Source organism: Suncus etruscus, chromosome 5 (assembly GCF_024139225.1).
Source record: "Suncus etruscus isolate mSunEtr1 chromosome 5, mSunEtr1.pri.cur, whole genome shotgun sequence".
NCBI lineage: Eukaryota > Metazoa > Chordata > Mammalia > Eulipotyphla > Soricidae > Suncus > Suncus etruscus.
The window spans coordinates 15,409,725-15,429,304 of record NC_064852.1 but is presented as its reverse complement, the minus strand read 5'-3'; the positions used below and the strand labels follow the sequence as shown (position 1 = coordinate 15,429,304).

Genomic DNA, 19,580 nt, shown 5'->3' with positions numbered 1-19,580 from the left:
TGTTAACATCAGTCATGGAACTCCACATGTGAAGAAAATCTACAAGTTCCTTTGAGCTGGAGGGCATGGTGCTTGCTTGCCTTGGATGCTGCCAACTGGGTTCAATCCCCAGCACCCCTTATGGTCTGGAACACTGCTAGAAGTGATTCCTGAATGCAGAACCAGAAACAACCTGAGCATAATGGATCACAGGATCACAGGATTTGTGGCCCAGAATATCCCCTCACCCCTTTCTCCCCAATTTCAATTTGGGGCTTGGAGGCTATTTGTTTTTGGTTTGGAGGTCACACCCAGGGGCGCTCAGGGGTTCTGAGCTCAGAAATAGCTCCTGGCAGGCTCGGGGGACCATATGGGATGCCGGGATTCGAACCACCAGTCTGTCCTTCATGGGCTGCATGCAAGGCAAATAAATGCCTTACTTCTGTGCTATCTCTGTCCCCATGGAGGACTCTACACTGGGCTTTGCGCCAAAGGATCTTGATGCTAGAGGGACCATGTGGTGCAGAAATCAAAATGGGAATAAAGTGCATTGCTCTCAGTCCCCAAGAAGGAGGTTCTTAATTGTAGAAATAAATGCTCATGATTTCTGGTTCCCCTGAGCCTGTCAGGAATGATTCTTGCAGGCAGAGCGAAGAACAAGACCTAGAGCGCCATTGCAAAAAAGAAAAAAATTAAGATGGGTATTTGTAAAATCACCCATGTGCCATATGTCCAAACTCAGGAGAACGGGTCTAAGACAGGTTTGTGCATGAAATAATTTAAACCAGACTGAGGATAAAACACGTGTAGTCTGGCAATCTTCAATCTCGTATGGAGCACAAGTTGCCTGTCAGAACAGTCGTTTTTATTGAATACAGAGACCACCCCCAGGTGGAGGAGTAAGGACAGATAGCTCAGGGTATCCTGACCCAGTCCCATCCAGGTTTACATGTAAGACTATCTCTGTTTTTGTTTTTTTTTTAGTTTTTGGGTCACACCCGGCAGTGCTCAGGGGTTACTCCTGGCTGTCTGCTCAGAAATAGCTCCTGGCAGGCACGGGGGACCATATGGGACACCGGGATTCGAACCAACCACCTTTGGTCCTGGATCGGCTGCTTGCAAGGCAACCGCCGCTGTGCTATCTCTCCGGGCCCAAGACTATCTCTGTTTTGGGGTTAAGTCAAGTTGTAAATAAATGGGTACAAAGAAACCAGGGATACTCTTTGTTTTGGGTAAAATAAAGTGTACTGGAGAGAGAGTACAACATATAAAGTGTTACTCCACCCTGGATTTACGTGTAGCGACCTGAAACCCACCCATTTCTGGGAGGGGTCTTGGAAACCGGATAGTAGGTGTAACCTTACCTGCGAGACCCACCCATTCCTGGGAGGGGTCTTGGAAATGTTAGATAAGGCTTGAACCAAGGGAATTCGGGCCCCCTTTTGGCTTTCGCCCTTTTTGGCTCTTTGCCCTTTCTGCGCTGCTGTGTGCTCTGGCTTCTGGGTTTCTGTGTTCTGGTCTTTGACCAGCATGGAGCCCAAAGGGAAGATGGCTAACAGAAGATAAGATGCAGGGCTAGCTAAGAATGGCTGTGCTTGAAAGGTTATGAATAGGCCACACACACGTGGTGGCTAGGGCTTGAATAAAGTTGTTGCTTCCTGACGCCTGACTGTGAGTGAGTGATTTCACCTGGGCCTGGGACTCGCCGACTGCATGGAGGTTGCAGAGCCACGTGGACTGGGATGGCACGGAGAGAAATCCACCGCCATCCAGCCCCATCGTTAATTATTTAATGCAACAATAAAGTACTTACTTTGCATGCCCCGATGCAAATTTGATCCCTGATCCCCTCTATGGTCTCTCTGATCCTGCCGGGAGTGGGAGTGATTTCTGAACAGAGTCAGGAGTAAGCTCTGAACATCTCCAGGTGTGGCACCAAAACAAAAAACAACACAAACAAACAAACAAAAGCAAAAGCTTATAGTGCAGAGGTTAAGGCACTCCCTGTATGCACCTCTGGCCCTGAAAATGGACCAAATACCAGCACTGCATATGGCCTTCAAGTTCTACCAGAAGTGATACCTGGGCACAGAGCCAGAAATGGCTCCTGAGCACCAACCAATAAGTGCAATAAATATATTTTTTCAAGATGGGTCTCATTGGATCAAGAGTGTAGATCACATTCCTCCAGAAGGGTCACAGGAGCCCTAGCCTGGGATGGCCTCTTCTGGCCACTCCCAGCTTCCAGAGGCTGGTTGTTCCCCTGCCTTGCTTGGTGGCCTCATCCAGCCGGTGCTCTTCATCCAGAGGCCCAGGATGTGCTGACCCAGCATGGCCTCTGGGAGGCGGCAGAGGGCTCTGTCATCTTTCCATCCTTCCTTCGTTCCCACAGCTACTGCATCCTGGCCTTGGCTTTGGAGTGAGTGCTAAGCCTCAGTCTGTCAGAAATCAGAGTTCTGAGCATTGTTCTGGGGAAAAGGGAGTCCAGGGTGTCTGTGTGAGAACATGACTTTCTTCCCTGCACTTGGATCCTGTGCTTGAAGATACTGAGGGAAGTTCCCTGGGGAGTAGGAGAGGGCGGGAAACGTGTATGCCCAGGTCCTAGGGTGCTGGTAATAGGTGTTATAAGTGGGAGCATCAAGGAAACAGGGTCGAATATAAAGAGAAAAATCTGTGAAGCTTTTTGAAATGTCCCAAATGTCAGTATTGTGCCTGCAGTACCGCCTGTTGGGCTGTCCTGAGTTCTCAGGAGACTCATAAATAAATTTATCTCATTTCTCAGCAATAGTCCCTATGTATTTATTTTGGTTTTTGAGCCACATTGGCGGTGCTCAGGGGTTACTCTTGGCTCTGCACTTTAAAATTACTATGGGCTTGGGGGATCATATGAGATGCTGGGGATCGAACCTGGGTCAGCTGCATACAAGACCAATGCCCTACTTGCTATGCTATCACTCTAGTCCCAATTCTTATGCATTTTAAAAATATTTCAGGGGCCAGAGAGATAGCACAGTGGTAGAGCATTTGCCTTGCACGCAGCCAACCCAGGGAAGACCTGGGTTTGATTGATACTTGGCATCTCATATGGTCCTTCGAGCCTGCCAGGGATGATTTCTGAGCACAGAGGCAAGAGTAACCCTTGAGCGTCAGCCACTGGATGTGCCCCCCCCAAAAAAATTTATTTCAGTGCTGCTGAGGATCAAATCCAAGACATCACACCTGATAGCACTGCGGTAGGGCGATTGCTTTGCACGTGGCTGCCCAGGATGGACCTGGGTTCATCCCAGCATGTTGTGTATGTAAACATTTTATGGGATTATTATGTTACTGACCCTACCCTGATCGGTGATTGTGCCCTACCCTACAGTGTAACCTGGCATTCTGCCCCCACCCTAGGGTGGTACCTGATTCTGCTCCCACCATTGGGTGGTACCTGATTCTGGGGGATAAAAACAAGGGTCTGTGGAAGGCAAGGGGCTTTTGGCTGGAACTGATGCTGAGGTTTTGGGTTTCAGTCTTATCCTCCGAATAAAGCTGAATTTTCACAAGCCTGACTGTCTGCTAGCCTTTTACCCGCCGCTTCACCTCAGGACCTCTGACTGAACAGGGTGGCAGATGCGTGCTCCGAACTGAAGGGGAAAGACCTCATCCTCCATCCTTCCATCAGTCAACCCCATCAAGGGCTGACATGCAACATAATGGCGCCCAAACAGGGAACTGGACCCTCAATAACTGTAAGTGAAATACTTCTTTTTTTTTTTTTTTTTTTTTTGGTTTTTTGGGTCACACCCGGCGGTGCTCAGGGGTTACTCCTGGCTGTCTGCTCAGAAATAGCTCCTGGCAGGCTCAGGGGACCATATGGGACACCGGGATTCGAACCAACCACCTTTGGGATTCGAACCAACCACCTTTGGTCCTGGATCGGCTGCTTGCAAGGCAAACACCGCTGTGCTATCTCTCCGGGCCCGTAAGTGAAATACTTCATTGGAAATTTCCTCTGCTGACCATTAAATGGTTTTTGTGGTTAGTCATGTGGATTCTGCCACCTTTTTGCTTACACATTGGTTCTCTAGTATACAAGTGGATTATTCCATTTTGTTTAAAACTAATTGGTTTTGATCTAAGGACAATCACTGCACTTGGATGGTTGTGGTCTATATTTCAAATGAAAATTGCATTGTCTCCAGCCGTCATAGTTTGTGGAATTTCTGTGTTGGCTCACGTTGTTACTGTGAGCAGTTATTGGCTGGTATTTAGGAAATAGAACATTCACCTCCCGGGGCATAGTCTAGGACCGTCCTGATGGGTGCTGTTTGGAGTGGCCTTCGGTCCTCCTGTCTCTGTTCTTGACTCAGTCCTTTCTGTCACCTCAGGCGTCACTGTTCCTCCTCTGTATTTTCTAAGGCTGCTGAACAAATGCCATGAATGCAGTGGTGTCATCAAGCCCATTGACCCATGTGCCCCCATCTTTTGATTGTGAGCATGTTGTAATGAAACCCACACACCTTCATGACACACACAGTTATCGACACTGAAAGAACAAATCATGCATGGCACGTTTCTGAGCTCTAGCATTTCCCACAGAGCTACCCTGGAATTCCAGTAAGATATCCTTTCTGGGTGGGACTGGGGATCCAGGGCTTGGACTAGAGACCTACCCATGGTGGCTGGTCGGGGGTCCCCATGGATGTGAGTTGCCAGTAATAAGTTTCTCCCTTAATTCCGTGGCCCTGGGTGGCTCTGCAACTCAGTGGGCTGGGCATGTGCTTTGTCAAAGTTCTTTAATTTTGTCCTTCTCCCTGTGAAATAGAAGGATACCTTGGATTAGGAAAAGCTAAACCAAACTGGCCTGAGACTTGTAGTCTGTTGGGTAGGACTCCCCACTTTGAGAGAGGCTATTCTGGAGCAACTTAATTTTGATTGGGTCTAAAAGAACTTGAAGATCAGGACAGTACTTGGCAGTGGGGATCTCCCTGTAGGAGCCATTTTGAGTCTCCTTGCTCTTCATTCACATACTAAAAAACACACTCCCGAGAGGCTGGAGAGATAGTACAGCGGGTGAGGAGTTTGTCTTGCATCAGATTGACCTCTTTTCAATCCCTGTCATCACAGATGGTCTCCTGAGTACTGACCCCTATCAAAAGTCAAAAGCAGCTCCTGAGCACAGCCAGATGTAGCTCCCAAACAAACAAACAAAAAACTGAATTAAAAAGCACCCCAAATGATGGTTCTGTGTTCAGGGATCACTCCTAGTGGACTAGAAAAACCATATGGGGGTTGAACCTGGGCCAGCAGGGTACAAGGCAAGTGCCCTCTAAAATACCATCTCTTGGCTCCACTTGGCATATTCTTTTTATTGGGGGGGCACACCCGGTGACACTTAGGGGTTATTCCTGGATATGTGCTCAGAAATTGCTCCTGGCTTGGGGGACCATATGGGACGCCAGGGGATTGAACCATGGTATGTCCTAGGTCAGCCGCGTGCAAGGCAAACCACTGCTCTATTGCTCCGGCCCCCACTTGGTATATTTGTATGTCCTTCAATTGCACATGCTCACTGGTCCCCTTCATGAATATGTATGAGTCTCCTGGAAAACTGCTAGAATATGTATAAGCCATAATATCACTCTATCTCTGCTGGTCATGAGAACCAAACACCCTACTTCCTCTAACACTGTTATCCAGTCCAAGCAGGGGACATCCTTCCCAGCATCAGCTATTTCATCGTCAATAAAGTCCCTTTATTCTATTCAATTGTGTCTGGGTTTTTTCTTTTTCTTTTTTCTTTTTTTTTTTTTGGGGGGGGGTCACACCAGGCGGTACTCAGGGGTTACTCCTGGCTCTGCACTCAGAAATCACTCCTGGCAGGCATTGGTGGGGCCATATGAGATGCCTGGATTCGAACCACTGTCCGTCCTGGGTCAGCTGTGTGCAAGGCAAAAATCCCATCTCTGTGCTATCTCTCTGGCCCCATGTCTGTGCTTTTTCTACAACACCACATGCAAAGGGCCAGTTCCATCACCCATACCACATGGACCCTAGCACCTCCAAGGCTGAGCCTTGTGCAGAGCCAGGAGTGGCCCCTGAACACCACTGACAAAATAACAGCAGGTAGAGTGTTTGCCTTGCACTCAACCAATGCAGATTCCTTTCCTGGCACCTTATATAGTTCCCTTGCATACCACCAGGAGTGACTCCTGAGCACAAAGCCAGGAGTAACCATTGGAGCACCACTTGGTGTGGCCCCCAAACAAAACACATTCCCCTACACGCCCCAAATAACAAAAATGACCTTCATTGTCTGGGGGAATTAATTATTTCCCAAAGTCTAACAACAGCTTTATGACCCAGCTAATAAAGAGTCAACTGTTGATGCACACACCACGAAGATGCGTCTGAATCGCTCTACAGAGTGGAAGAAACTGGACAGGATACGAAAACTCAGAAGGGGCGTTGTGGGGACAGACACCAGCACTTCGATGAAGGGTCCCAGACAGAGGGGAGGGCCTGCCCAGGGGCACATGGGGCCACTGTCCTGGCTCTGGGTTCTGGTGGCACACCTGAGGCATGCCAGTAGGGCGGCAGCATGTAAATAATGACAAAATAAAGAGAATCTTTTAGGTTTTGTGTGTGTGTGTGTGTGTGTGTGTGTGTGTGTGTGTGTGTGTTCTGCGCTCAGAGGGATTATAGGGATGCTGGGGATCGAACCTGTGTCCAGACCATAGGGGATACTGGGTATCGAACCCTCGTCTGTCCCATGTCAGTTGCATGCAAGGTAAATGCCCTACCATCTTACCACTGTGCTACCACTTCATCCCAAAGAGAATCTTTTAAAGGTGAAACTGTGAGTCTGACAATTTGCACTCTTAGAGGTATAAATTCCATCAGAAAGAAACCTAGAGGGCACTGGGGGCTGGACAATGCACAGTGGGTAGGGTATTTGCTTTGCTTGTGGCTGACCTGGATTCTATCCCCAGCATCCCACATGGTCCCCCGAGCCTGCCAGGAAAGATTTCTGAGTGCAGAGCCAGGAGTAACAACAGAGATCTGCAGGATGTGGCCCCAAAACAAATGGAGGGGCCCACTATTAGAGGAACAAAGAGACAGGTTGACAAGGTAGTGTCCGCCCTGCTGGACCCCAACCCTGAGACAAACAATAGGACCAGGGACAGAGGAGGCTGGGGGTTGGGTGGGGGCAGTGGGATAGAGCTGGAAGGAACTGGACACACTGAGGGTTTCTGTGGAGGTGCCGCAAGTATGAAACAGTGACTTTAATACTACTGTAATTGAGGGTTCCCCAAAAGAAACACTTGGATTAAAATGAAAAAAAAAAAAATCCCCATACCAACCGGAGAAAGCTGGAGTGGTAATAAGGGTGCTGAGTAAAAGTAGAGATCAGAATGATGGTGGTTTGAGGGACAAAGAAACACTCAAGAACATGAGCACTGGAAATGCCCACAGGCCCAAATCCAGCTTCTGGGCTGGAAGAGAAGCCGGTGGCACAAGGAAAGAAGCTGCACTTAACAATGGTACCTCTTGGGGCCGAAGTGATAGCACAGCGGTAAGGAGTTTGCATTGCATGTGGCCGACCCAGGACAGACCCCAGATTTCCTTCATCCCATATGATCAATCCCCTGAGCCTGCCAGGAGCAACTTCTGAGAACAGAGCCAGGAGTAACCCCTGAGTATCGCCGAGTGTAACCTCAAAACCAAAAATAACAAAACGAAAAAGCAATGGTGCCTCTTGAGTAACTACCGGACAGACGGACTCAGAGTGTGCAAGGACTCAGGAGGGGGAACCTCGGGGCTGCAGAGTCCTGTCGAAGTAACCGGTTTTTATTTATTCAGGGTAATTTTTCTTTGCATGTGCTTATCCCACCTGAGTGGGATGTGCCTCTGGATTGGCCCCCTGACCCTACCTGTTCTCCACCCATGGGGGTGCTCCTAACTTCCCAATAAAGACCTCTGGTCTGAGAGACCTCTGGTCCCACAGCTAGCCTGTCTGCCTGCTTGCAGATAGCTTGTGGAGGAAGTTTCTGAACCTGTCTTATCTCCCTCAGAATGGGGCCTGAGGCTTCCATTACAGAGCTGGACAGACCCAACCTCTGTAGGCACTCGTCAATCACCACAGTAGAGGAGCAGTGAAGGGCTGCTGACCGGAAGTCCCCTGACCTGCCCCTCCCCAGCTGGTCCCCTCTATCTGGATTAGATATGAGCTTTTGCCTGAGCTGGGGCCTCTGCCTGACTCTCACCCACTCCCAGTCCCCCTGGCCTTCAGTCTCATTAGACTTAGAAAATTCTGCCATAGGCACATGCTGGGCAGGGCCAGTCAGGGACATTGGTGAGAAACAGGTGGGGAGCAGCTGCTTCTGTGTGGCCAGCTAGAAGCAGGTGGGCTGTGAGACCTTCTGGGACAGTGCTTGGGGGTTCAGTGGTGCCAGGGACCAAACCTACAAGCATTCAGGGGCTGGAGAGGTAGTACAGTGGGGAGAGCATTTGCCTTGCAGAGCCTACCAAGCGTGATTCCTTTTATTTTATTTTAAAATTTATTAATTGATTGGTTTTTGTGCCACACCTGGCAACATTCAGGAGACAGACCTGGCTCTGCACTCAGAAATTGCTCCTGGCAGGCTCAGGGGCCCATATGAAATGCTGGGAATTGAACTGGGACCCTCCTGGGTCGGCGGCATGCAGGCAAATGCCCTTGCGGCATCATTGTGCTCTCTCTCCAGTCCCCAAGAGTTTCTGAGCATGGAACCTGGAGTCATATTCTTGGTCACTGTCCGTGTGGTCCAGAAACTAAAACCAGGGGCAGGAACTATAGCAGTGAATAGGACATTTGCCTTGCACATGACTGACCTGCATTCAATCCTGACATCCCATATGGTCCTGAGCCTGGCTGGAGTAATTCCTGAGCACAGAGCCAGAATAACCTGAGTGCCACCAGGTGTAGCCCAAAAAACAAACTGACAAAAAACAACAAGAAAAACAACAAAGAAACCAAAACCAAACAAAACCAAACCCCCCAAACCCTATAAACATCCAGTATCACTTCTCAGACTGGACAAAACCAATCTTGTGAGTAGATGAACTCTGGCTGGGCACAAAGGTAACCAAGCATTGTTTGACTTCTCCAGAAAAAAACGGGACTGATAATGGGGCATGGCCTGCCTGGCAGGTGGTTAACTATCATGAAGGTAAAACTTGGGCTTTGCCATTTTCCTACAATAAACAGTATCACCTATAGAAGACAGAGTATGAGTATGAGTTGTCTGGCCCACTTTAGTCAGAAAGCTGGACTGATTTTGGTTTTGGGACACACTTGACAGTGCTCAGTGCTTAAGGGAATACATATGGTGCTGGGGGCCAAACCATGGTTGGTAATATACTAATTCCTCCCTATACTATCTTTCTAGCTCCAGAACTATTAAAAATAAATAATAAATAAATAAAAACCCTAATCACCCACATTTGGTGATTCAATGATGCACATTGAAATCACCAGAAGTAATCTGGGCACTATCAGTTTTTTAGGGTTTGCCTGAGCATGGGAGGGGAGTAGGGGCGGGCACCTTCCATAACTGGCTCACACACAGAGGCCAGGGCCTGATGTTCTGATGAGTTTTTATTTGGCAACCAACGTTCCTTCCAGATAACACAGCCTCGAATAGCAGAAGCTGCAGCCCACAGGGCTCCCAGAGGAGCTGGGGAAGTGGAGGAGCAGTGCCCCTTATGGTCCAGCAGTGGGCTGAGCGGGGCCATCCCTCATACTCCCTGTCATTGCTTTTGGCAGTATCCGCTGCAAGCCTGGTGCCTGGTGTGTTTGCTGAGCAGGAAGATGCGAGTGCCAGGACAAGGGTCCCAGGGACTTCAGGGTCAGCAGAGGCCTAGGCACTGCCGTGGCCTTAGTTTGGAGGCCCAGGGTGTGTCTTCAGAGTCCAGAGCGAGCCCAGCTAGGAAGATAGCTACTTGCCAGAAGCAGCCATCATCGCCCCTCAAAGTGAGCTGTGATTTGCTCCAAAGTCCTTCCTTTGGTTTCAGGAACACAGATCAGTGTGAAGAGGACCCCGAGGACGCAGAAGGCGGAGGCCAACCAGAAGGCCCCATAGGGCTGGAGCACTTGCTACAGAATAAGACAAGAAGATAGGTCAGTCTCACGCCACAGAGACTGGCACACACCACAAAGAACAAGAACAATCAGTGATGGTGGGGATGTGGGGAGAAAGGAACTCTCATTCACTGCTGGTGGGAGTGCCATCCAGTCTAATCCAGCCCTTATGGAAAACAATATGGAGGTTCCTCAAAAAAACTGGAAATTGAGCTCCCATATGATCCAGCTATACCACTCCTAGGGATATATATCCTAGGAACACAAAAACAAAATACAAAAATCCCTTCCTCACACCTATATTCATCGCAGCACTATTTACAATAGCCAGACTCTGGAAACAACCAAGATGCCCTTCAACAGATGAATGGCTAAAGAAACCATGTTACATATATGCAAAGGAATATTATGCAGCCGTCAGAAGAGATGAAGTCATGAAATTTTCCTATACATGGATGGACATGGAAACTATTATGCTGAGAGAAATAAGTCAGAAGGAGAGATACAGAATAGTCTCACTTATCTATGAGTTATTGTTTGTTGTTGTTTGTTGGTTTTTTTTTTTTCGGTTTTTGGGTCACACCTATTGACACTCAGGGTTTACTCCTGGCTATGCACTCAGAAATCACTCCTGGCTTGGGGGAAACCATATGGGACACCGGGGGATCAAACCACGGTCCATCCTAGGCTAGCGCTTGCAAGACGCCTTACCTCTAGCACCACCGCTCCGGCCCCCTATCTATGAGTTTTAAGAAAAATAAAAGACATTATTGTAATAATGCCCAGAGATGAGGACCGGCTTTATATGAAGCTCACTTCAAGGAAGGGTGAGTGTAGTTAGAGAAATGATACACTAGCAACTACCATGACAATGTTAATGCGTGAGAGAAGTAGAATGCCTGTCTCAAATACAGGCAGGGGGTGTGGGTGGAGGAAGATGGGGTGCATTGGTGATGGGAATGTTGCACTGCTGAAGAGGGAGTGCTCTTTTTGTGACTGAAATCCAATTACAGTCATGTTTGTAATCACGGTGTTTAAATAATGATTAAAAAAAAAAAAGAAGCCAGGTCAGGTTCCACCTCCTGCCTGTGGCCATGCCCCCAAGTCTTCCCAAGGTCTTGCATAGCCAGCTGGTCATCACAGGCCCTGTAGAACCGGGCAGTCTTTGGCATCTGCCTCAGAAGACCTGCCTCCTCTTGTCAGTGCTTCTCACCAGTGTCCGTGGCTTCCCAGTGCCCCTGCTGCCTTTGGCCAGGAGACCTGAGAGGCAGGACTGAACACATTGCTGGCTTCACTCTAAAGTCCACCCACCCACCCCCAGTTAGCAGGGAAGAACTTGGGGCTGCAACCTTGACTGTGGCAGGTGCCCACAAGAAATCAAAGCTCTATCCACCCCCACCAAGGAAGCCTGAGCACAGCCGGTGAAGAACTGATCCCAAGTCACACATTGAAGAAGGTCCACAGTGAGGTTTGTTCCAGGGACAACAAGGATACCCACCAAAGTCCTCCCAAAGCTTGGTGGCTGTTCTTTTTGACCCTGCCTATGGCAAGGGGGTACACCGCAGCTTCCCCGAGCCCCGTGAGCCTGGGGTCACTCACCATGAGGCTGCTGAACTCTTTAGTCACCAGGAAGGCCATGAGCCAGTTGGTGAGGACGCAGACGCCGGTGGCCACGCCCTTCGCATGCAGTGGGAAGATCTCGGACATGAGGAGCCAGGGGATGGGGCCCCAGCCCACGGCAAAGCCTGGGAAGCAAGTGGGGCTCTCAGCCCAGGCACTGGGCTCTGTGCCATGAGGCCCTGACAGCACAGCTGAGAGGATGGTTGGCATCTTAGAGGAGAAGCTAGTAGGATATGGCCAGGAGCCTCGCATGAGGCTGTGAGGCCCTAGGTGACAGGGTGGGAAGGAAGGCAGGCATGGAGGGGCCCCTCTCACCGGCAATGAAGAGGCACATGCTGCCCACCGCCAGCCAGGCCAGCCCTGTGCCAGTGTCTGTGGGCTCTGTATGGACGGGCACCAGCAGGGCCACATGAGAGGAGTTGCTGGGGCTGCCCTGTGTCAGCTTGAAGTAGGCACCAAAGGCACTGGTGCTAAGTACCATCACCACACCTGTGGGCACAGGATGTTGGGTAGGGTGGGAACCCCATGTGGCCCTTCCCACTCAGAAGCAGAGGTGCCTGGCTGGGGAGGGGGCACAGCATGAGGTGGGGGGCCAGGGCTCCCTCAAGGTGTCTCCTGACCCTCTGTGACCCCCAGAGAGAGAGAGACCTCCCCCAAAGGCTGGCTTTGCTCTCAGGGGGTGTCCTGGGGGCATTAGGTACTCCCAAAGGCTGGAGATGCGGGTGGGGAGGGGGAGCTCACCTGACAAGGTCAGCAGCAGCTTCCGCCCAGCTCGGTCCATGACAAGGGCTGCGGCAGCCGTGAATAGTACCTGGATGATGCCCACAACCACCGAAGCCAGGCTACTGTTCTGGAGGGTGGATAAGGGCCAGGGGGGTCACCTCAGGCTCTCCCCCAGGCCCTCGGCGGTGGTGGTGGTGGTGGGGCAGGGCCGGCCATCTCTACCTTGAACTTGGCCTCCTCAAAGATGGTTTCTGCGTAGAACATGACGGCATTGATGCCTGACAACTGCTGGAGTGCCATGAGCGCCACCCCGATGCCAAAGGGCTTGTAGACTCCGGGCTGCTGCAGCTGGTCCAGTTGGAAGCCCTGGAGACACGAGCGTGAGCACTGAAGCCTCTCTCCCCCTGGGGTTGAACCCACTGCCAGCCCACTCTCCCTGGTCTGGTCCTTCCCTCCCTCTGTGCAGGGATGCCCTCGCCTGCCTAGGCCACAGTTGGATTTGCTGCACGGAGCATCACAAAGGTTACGTGGGCAAAGGTTACAGTGACACTGCTGGGCAGGGCCATGTGCCCTTTTTCCAGATGGGGAAATCAAGGCTCACTGAGGAGGCAGGGAGGTAGTGATGTGCCCGCCCCCATATGGGGAGAACTGTGTTCCCCTTCTCTAAACCTGCCTTGCCCATCACTGGCTCTGTCAGGGAGCCTTATGAGGATCAGCTCATGGGGAGAGGGACACTGGGCCTGCCCCGATGGACACACTGCATTGTCCCCTGCTTCATCTGGCTATGCTTCGCTGTCCCCCCTTTCACCTGGTTCTCATCCTCAACGGGGGGCTCTTCCCAGTGCTGCCCTGGGCCCCACAGGAACTGCAGGGCGGCCGAAGCTTCCTGGTGCTTGTGCTGGCTCAGCAGGAAGCGGGGTGTCTCGGGCATAAAACACATGAGCAGCAGCATGCAGAAGGGGGGTATGCAGCCCACCACGGCCAGCCAGCGCCACTCCAGAACCCAGCCTGGGTGAGGGGACAGGATGGGGCAGTCAGAATGGGGCGGGACACCCTGGCCTCCTTCCCAGGCCCTGAGCTATGTGGGGTCACCTGTCCAACCAAGTGTGGCTCCTAGGGCTGGTTTGCTTTTGCTGTTTTGGGGCCATGTTGGTAGTGCTTGGGGTTCACTCCTGGTAGGTCCCCAGGAGACCATGTGCTACTAGGGATCAAGCCCAGGTTTTTTGTTTTGTTTTCTTTTTTTTGGTTTTTGGGCCACACCCGGCGGTGCTCAGGGGTTACTCCTGGCTGTCTGCTCAGAAATAGCTCCTGGCAGGCACGGGGGACCATATGGGACGCCGGGATTTGAACCAACCACCTTTGGTCCTGGGACAGCTGCTTGCAATGCAAACGCCACTGTGCTATCTCTCTGGGCCCTTGTTTTGTTTCTTGGGGTCACACCAGGCAGCGGCGCTCAAGTTACTCCTGGCTCTGCTCTCAGAAATCGCTCCTGGCAGGCACAGTGGACCATATGGGACTCCGGGATTCGAACTACTGTTGGTCGTGGATCGGCTGCATGCAAGGCAAACACCCTACCGCTGTGCTATCTCTCTGGCCCCCAAGCCCAGATTTTTTTTTTTTTTTTTTTTTTTTTGGTTTTTGGGTCACACCCGGCAGCGTTCAGGGGTTACTCCTGGCTCTACACTCAGAAATTGCCCCCAGCAGGCTGGGGGACCATATGGGATATTGGGATTCGAACTACCGTCCTTCTGCATGAAAGGCAAACACCTTACCTCCGTGCTATCTCTCCGGCCCCAAGCCCAGATTTTTTGACCAGAGCATTGTGCTCAGCCCATGGCCAGTTCTAGTAAAAAACGGGTCTGGCTCTAGAAGCTTCCCCACTCTTCCTTGGGATCCCCTGGAGTTCCAATGTTTTGGGACTTGGGTGGGGTGTTCGGAGCCTCTAAATTCCTGGGCTCAAATCTGGAGTGTGCCCTGCCCACTGTGATGCTGCAGTGTGGGCCAGGATGTTGCAGTGAGACCCAAGATGCTCCAGTGTCACTGGTGAAGCTGTGGTGTGACAGCGGCAGTGCTGGCCTCTCTTGAGGTCAACATCTCTAGCTCTATACTGTCACCATAGTGGAGTCCACAAGGCCCAAGGGCAGAGCAGACCTGCCAGGTAGGCCAGGAGGATGCCGGTGACCACCATGAGCTGGACGCAGGAGCCGAGCAGGCCCCGTACAGCCGGGTAGGAGATTTCCGAGATGTAGACCTGTGCAGGGAAGAGATTTGATATGCACCTTCCAAGCTCACACGGAGAAGCCTCCACTCCAGAGCTGCTGAGAGCCCCCAGCAAAGCTGCTCTGGGCCTGGTGCACCCCAACAGTTACTTTATCTGCAGATCCCACAGTGCCTCTGGGCATGTGCTGGGAAGGGTTGGGAACACAGGGTTCTGTTGGTGTCCACCAATGCATTTGAGTGCCCTTGGGAAAATGCAGGCTCTGATGCAGTGGGCAGGGTGGAGGCACTGTCACCCTAAGTGGCTCTGGTTGGCCCCAGCCTGCTGGTCCCAGGATTTTTTTTTGTCAGACCCAATAGTGCTTAGGGGCTACTTATGACTCTGTGCTCAGAAATCACTCCCTGGCTGGCTTGGAGGACTATGTGGGTTGCTGGGGATCAAACCTTGGACAGCTGATACAAGAAAAAAAAAACACCTTCAAAAATAAATAAATGAAAGTGCTAGGGCGTTTGCCTTGCATGTTGCTGACCCAGGATGGACCCAGGTTTGATTCCTGGCAATCCATATGATCCCCCAAGCCTGCCAGGAGTAATTTCTGAGTGCAGAGCCAGGAGTAACCCCTGAGCGCCACTGGATGTGACCCCCAAACCCAACCCCCCCCAAAAAAAAATCCCAAAAAACACCCTCTCTGCAGAGCTATAGCTCTGGCTCCTCAGGACCAAATTTTAATAAGTGTCCCCAGCAAAAAGCAGAAATTGTCTGGGTGGCTGCCAGCAACCTCCACTGCTCCTGAAGAACTTACCACTATTTTATTTTATTTTATTTTATTTTATTTTATTTTATTTTGTTTTTGGGCCACACCCAGCGGTGCTCAGGGGTTACTCCTGGCTGTCTGCTCAGAAATAGCTCCTGGCAGGCACGGGGGACCATATGGGACACCGGGATTCGAACCAACCACCTTTGGTCCTGGGTCGGCTGTTTGCAAGGCAAACACCGCTGTGCTATCTCTCCGGGCCCGAACTTACCACTATTAACCCACATCATGCCCAAGCCAAAGGGGGCAACTTTTGTACCAAGCTAATAAAAGCAAAGCAGAAACTTCAACCAAACTGCTTCAGGACATCCAGGATTCTGGCGAGAGGGGTAGAGAGGAAACTGAGGCACAGAGCTGGGCTCTTGGCCAGGTGGGCACACCTACCAGTGAGCCTGTTAGCGCTGGGTCAGCAGATGGTCAGAGAAGTGGCCACTGCTTTTGGGAAAATCCAAATCCATGTTCCTTCTCCTGCTAGATAGGGGCCTGCACTGGGGATAGGTTGGGGTACAGCTCTATGGACCACCCCCAAATGACATCTTTTATTTTTTTTTCCTTTTCTTATTTTTTTTGGATTTTGGGGCGAAGTACTGGCTCTGCTCTATTCCTGGTTGACTGCCTGCGAGGTAAAGTCCCTTCCCGCTGCATTACCTTATTTGCGGCCTAACAGGCAGGCCTGGGTGGGTATTACAAGCTCGTGCCTGGTCAAAGGACTTCAGGCTTCTGTAACAGGGAGGGCAGCACTCCCTTGAGGCCCGTCATGGGTGAGAAGACAGCAGTAGGGAAGGGCTAGGGCTAGGGCCAGGGCCAGGGCTGGGCAGCCTGTTGCATCGGTCCTCTCTGAGCCCCAGGGTGCTTGCTGGGGCTGGGGAAGGCAGACTCACCGGGGCCACGAGCGAGGCAACGCCGCAGGCCAGGCCCGTGAGGAGGCGGCCGGCGAAGAGCATCAACACATCCTGGGCGCTGGTGATGAGGGCGAAGCCCAGCACGAAGGGCACCGTGCAGAGCAGGAGGCTCAGCTTGCGCCCGGCCCGGTCCAGCATCCAGCCGCCCAACACACCCCCTGCGGCAGCGCCCAGGGTCACGATGGCCTGCGGGCAGGGCCATGGAGGGCTGAGTGAAGAAGGGATGCAGGGACCCACCCCAGCTCACCCCACCTTGCTGGGCTGGGGTGGACTAATGGGGATGTGTGACACTGGACCCGGAGCAGGGTTGCAGGAGGGTTGGCAGGGGTCCAAATGAGGGGTGAGGAAGGGGTGCAGAGAGCCACCCCACCCCATCCTGCTGGGGTCCTGGAGGGTATGGACTCTTGGGGTGGTGGTGAAGCCGGACCCAAAGCAGGCTGCAGGCAGGGTGGCGGGGGTCCAAATAAGGGGTGCAGAGAGCCACCCCACCCCACCCTGCTGGGCTGGGTGGACTGAGGGGTGACCCTGGATCCTAGAAAGACTGCAAGGTGGGACTGCAGGGTGCTAACAAGGGCAGAGAAAGGGGTGCAGGGAGCCACCCCACCCCACCCTGGTGGCGTCCTGGAGGGTGTGGACTCTTGGGGCGGCTGCAGGCAGGGTGGCGGGGGTCCGAATAAGGGGTGCAGGGAGGGAGTCACCCCACCCCACCCTGCTGGACTGGGGTGGACTGATGGGGGGTGGCCCTGGCCCCGTAGCAAGGCTGCAGGCGGGGATGCAGGGTCCTAAGGAGGCGATCCCCCCCCCCCCCCAGTGTCGACTCTGGGGCAGGAGCCAGAGGGCCGCGGGGTGCGCGTAGGAGTCCGCGCTCTAGGCGGGCTCACCCCGAACCAGGAGGCGGCGTCAGCGTCCAGGTGCGGGGCGGGGGGCCGGGCGCGGCGCAGGCCGGGGATGGCGGGGGAGCTGTAGCCGAGCGCGTAGCCGAAGCTGAGCGGGCCCAGGGCGGCGGCGAAGGCGGCGAGGAAGACGCGGCGGCCTTGGGGGGCGCTGCGGGGAGACACGCGAGCAAGGCCGGTCGTGAGCGAGCGAGCGAGCGAGCGGCTCCGGGGGACCAAGGCGCCGTCGCTCCCCGCGGCCGCTCGCTCACCCGCCGCCCGGCCGCCCCAGGATCGGCTGCGTTTCCTCCGGCTCGTCGGGCGTCATGTCGGCGGCCGCCAACGCTTCGGAGCCCCGCGGCCCGCACAGGCCCCCTTCAGCTCAGGAGGACCAGCCAATCAGAGGCTTCGACCCGCCCTGGGGCGGGAGTTAAAGGGCTAACAGCCAATAGAAATGCCGGGCGGGTTTGAGGGGCCACGCCCACCGCAAAACCTGACCAATGGCAGTCTTGAAGCGCTTTGGCCAATGAACGGCGAGGTGAGACTTTGTGGCCCGCCTCTCTGCACAGCTAGCCAATCAGAATGCGATGCGAACTCGGAGCTGGCCAATGGAAGGAAGGGGGCGGGGATGTATTTGACGTTTGAGCGGAAGCTCAGTGCGGCTTCAGCCAATGGGGTTTGGGGCGGAGGAACAGAGAGCACGTGGTGGGGCTAAGGGCTTACGGGCCTCACTGGGGCAGCTTCTCTGGCTCTCAAAGGGGAGAGCTGAGCGCTCACTGGATGGTGCTCCAACTGGACAGAGTAGGGGGCAGCCCTTGCCGTGCCCGCCTCTGCTTGGGCACCTGAATATTGACAGCTTTAGAGACCACGTTGACTTGGGCATCCTGGTGCTGAGGAGCTGTGTCGTTTTAGTGTGTGTGTGTGTGTGTGTGTGTGTGTGTGTGTGTGTGTGTGTGTGTGTGTGCTTTAGAGACCACGTTGACTTGGGCATCCTGGTGCTGAGGAGCTGTGTCGTTTTAGTGTGTGTGTGTGTGTGTGTGTGTGTGTGTGTGTGTTGATAACCCACTCCTGAAACTTCATCACCCAACTCAAAGTCCTCTGTAGGCTTTTTTTTTTTTTTTTTTGTGGGCTCCACATGTCAGAGTTCTCAGGACTTACTCCTGGCTGGAGGGCTCTGGGGATCCCCCGTGCTAGGATGTTAGGGATCGAACCTGAGACATTTGCATGCAAAGTCCTACTAGCTGTACTCTCACTCTAGCCCCCTCACAGATTTTCATTGCTAGCCTCTCTACCTGTGCTCCCAAGTCACTGACAGTCGCAAAGATGAGGTCAGGACTCATCATCTTTGTACCCAACACACAGCTTTTGTACCCACGCTGCAGGCAACTGTGATAGGGATGTCAGTTTTCCAGTTTGGGGTAAGAGCGTTGTCTATATGGGACCAAGTGAGGGAAGACAGGTAGATGCCACTGAGCAGCCAGTGTAATTAATGCTGACGGTTTGACTCAAAATATCACCTGATCTGTCCTGTCAAAGACTTAGGTAACTTCCCCTCTGGCCTTCCACAGCAACAGGGGCTGGGGCTATAAACCTTTATCACAACACATACCATTGCTTTGTGACCCTGGGGCCTGTTTATTTTTCTCCCTCCCCCAATGCATGTGACCTCTGCCTGGAGCCAGTGCAGTGGACTGGGACAAATGCCTCATTTCCAAGAACAAACCGCAGAGAAGGCCAGTTAACCCTAGATTCAGTGTATTATCCATGCAGAGATGCCACTGAAGATAGGATGTTTGTGGGAATTCTCAGAGTCTCTCCAAACTTGCAACTGCTCTCTGGTTGGTGAATTCTTCCTCTGCATGTGCAGTGCTGTCTTCTAGGGCTTTGTAATCAGATTTGACTACCAGAACCTCTCAACCCTCTTTCTTTGGGATTTGGGGCCACACCTGCAACTTCAGAGGCTACTCCTGGCTTGGTGTTTGGGGGGAGGGTCACTTCTGGCAGGGCTCAGGAGACTGTGTGGTACTGGGGCTTGACAACTGAATCTCCTGCAGTCCAAAGCATAAACTTGGCCCTTTGAGCTGTCTGTATGCCTCCCCTACCATTAAAAAAGAACAAAAACACAGTCTAGCAGGGATGAATTCATATCCTTTCTACTTTCAGTTCTCAGCTCTGTGACTTGTCAAATCTTGGGGTGGCTCTGATACTGTCAATCTTCTTAAAAAAATTATTTTATTTTTTTTTTTGTTTTTGAACCACACCCGACAGCGCTCAGATGTTAATCCTGGCTCTGCACTCAAAAACCCTGTCAGGCTCGGGGGACCATAATGGGATGCCAGGGATA

The 19,580-nt window shown here is 52.5% G+C and overlaps 1 protein-coding gene across 1 annotated transcript; it reads right to left on the bottom strand.

Moving 5' to 3' along the window:
• Positions 1 to 9,579: 9,579 nt before the first annotated feature.
• On the bottom strand, positions 9,580 to 17,647 carry SLC2A8 (solute carrier family 2 member 8). Its single transcript, XM_049774178.1, has 10 exons — positions 17,509 to 17,647; positions 17,246 to 17,408; positions 16,344 to 16,550; positions 14,582 to 14,681; positions 13,239 to 13,438; positions 12,653 to 12,796; positions 12,449 to 12,557; positions 12,023 to 12,196; positions 11,687 to 11,832; positions 9,580 to 10,102 (listed from the first exon to the last, which is right to left on the bottom strand). Exons 1-10 carry the CDS (start codon positions 17,562 to 17,564, stop codon positions 9,965 to 9,967), a joined length of 1,437 nt encoding a protein of 478 aa, XP_049630135.1. The 5' UTR covers positions 17,565 to 17,647; the 3' UTR covers positions 9,580 to 9,964.
• Between the last annotated feature and the right edge of the window lie 1,933 nt (positions 17,648 to 19,580).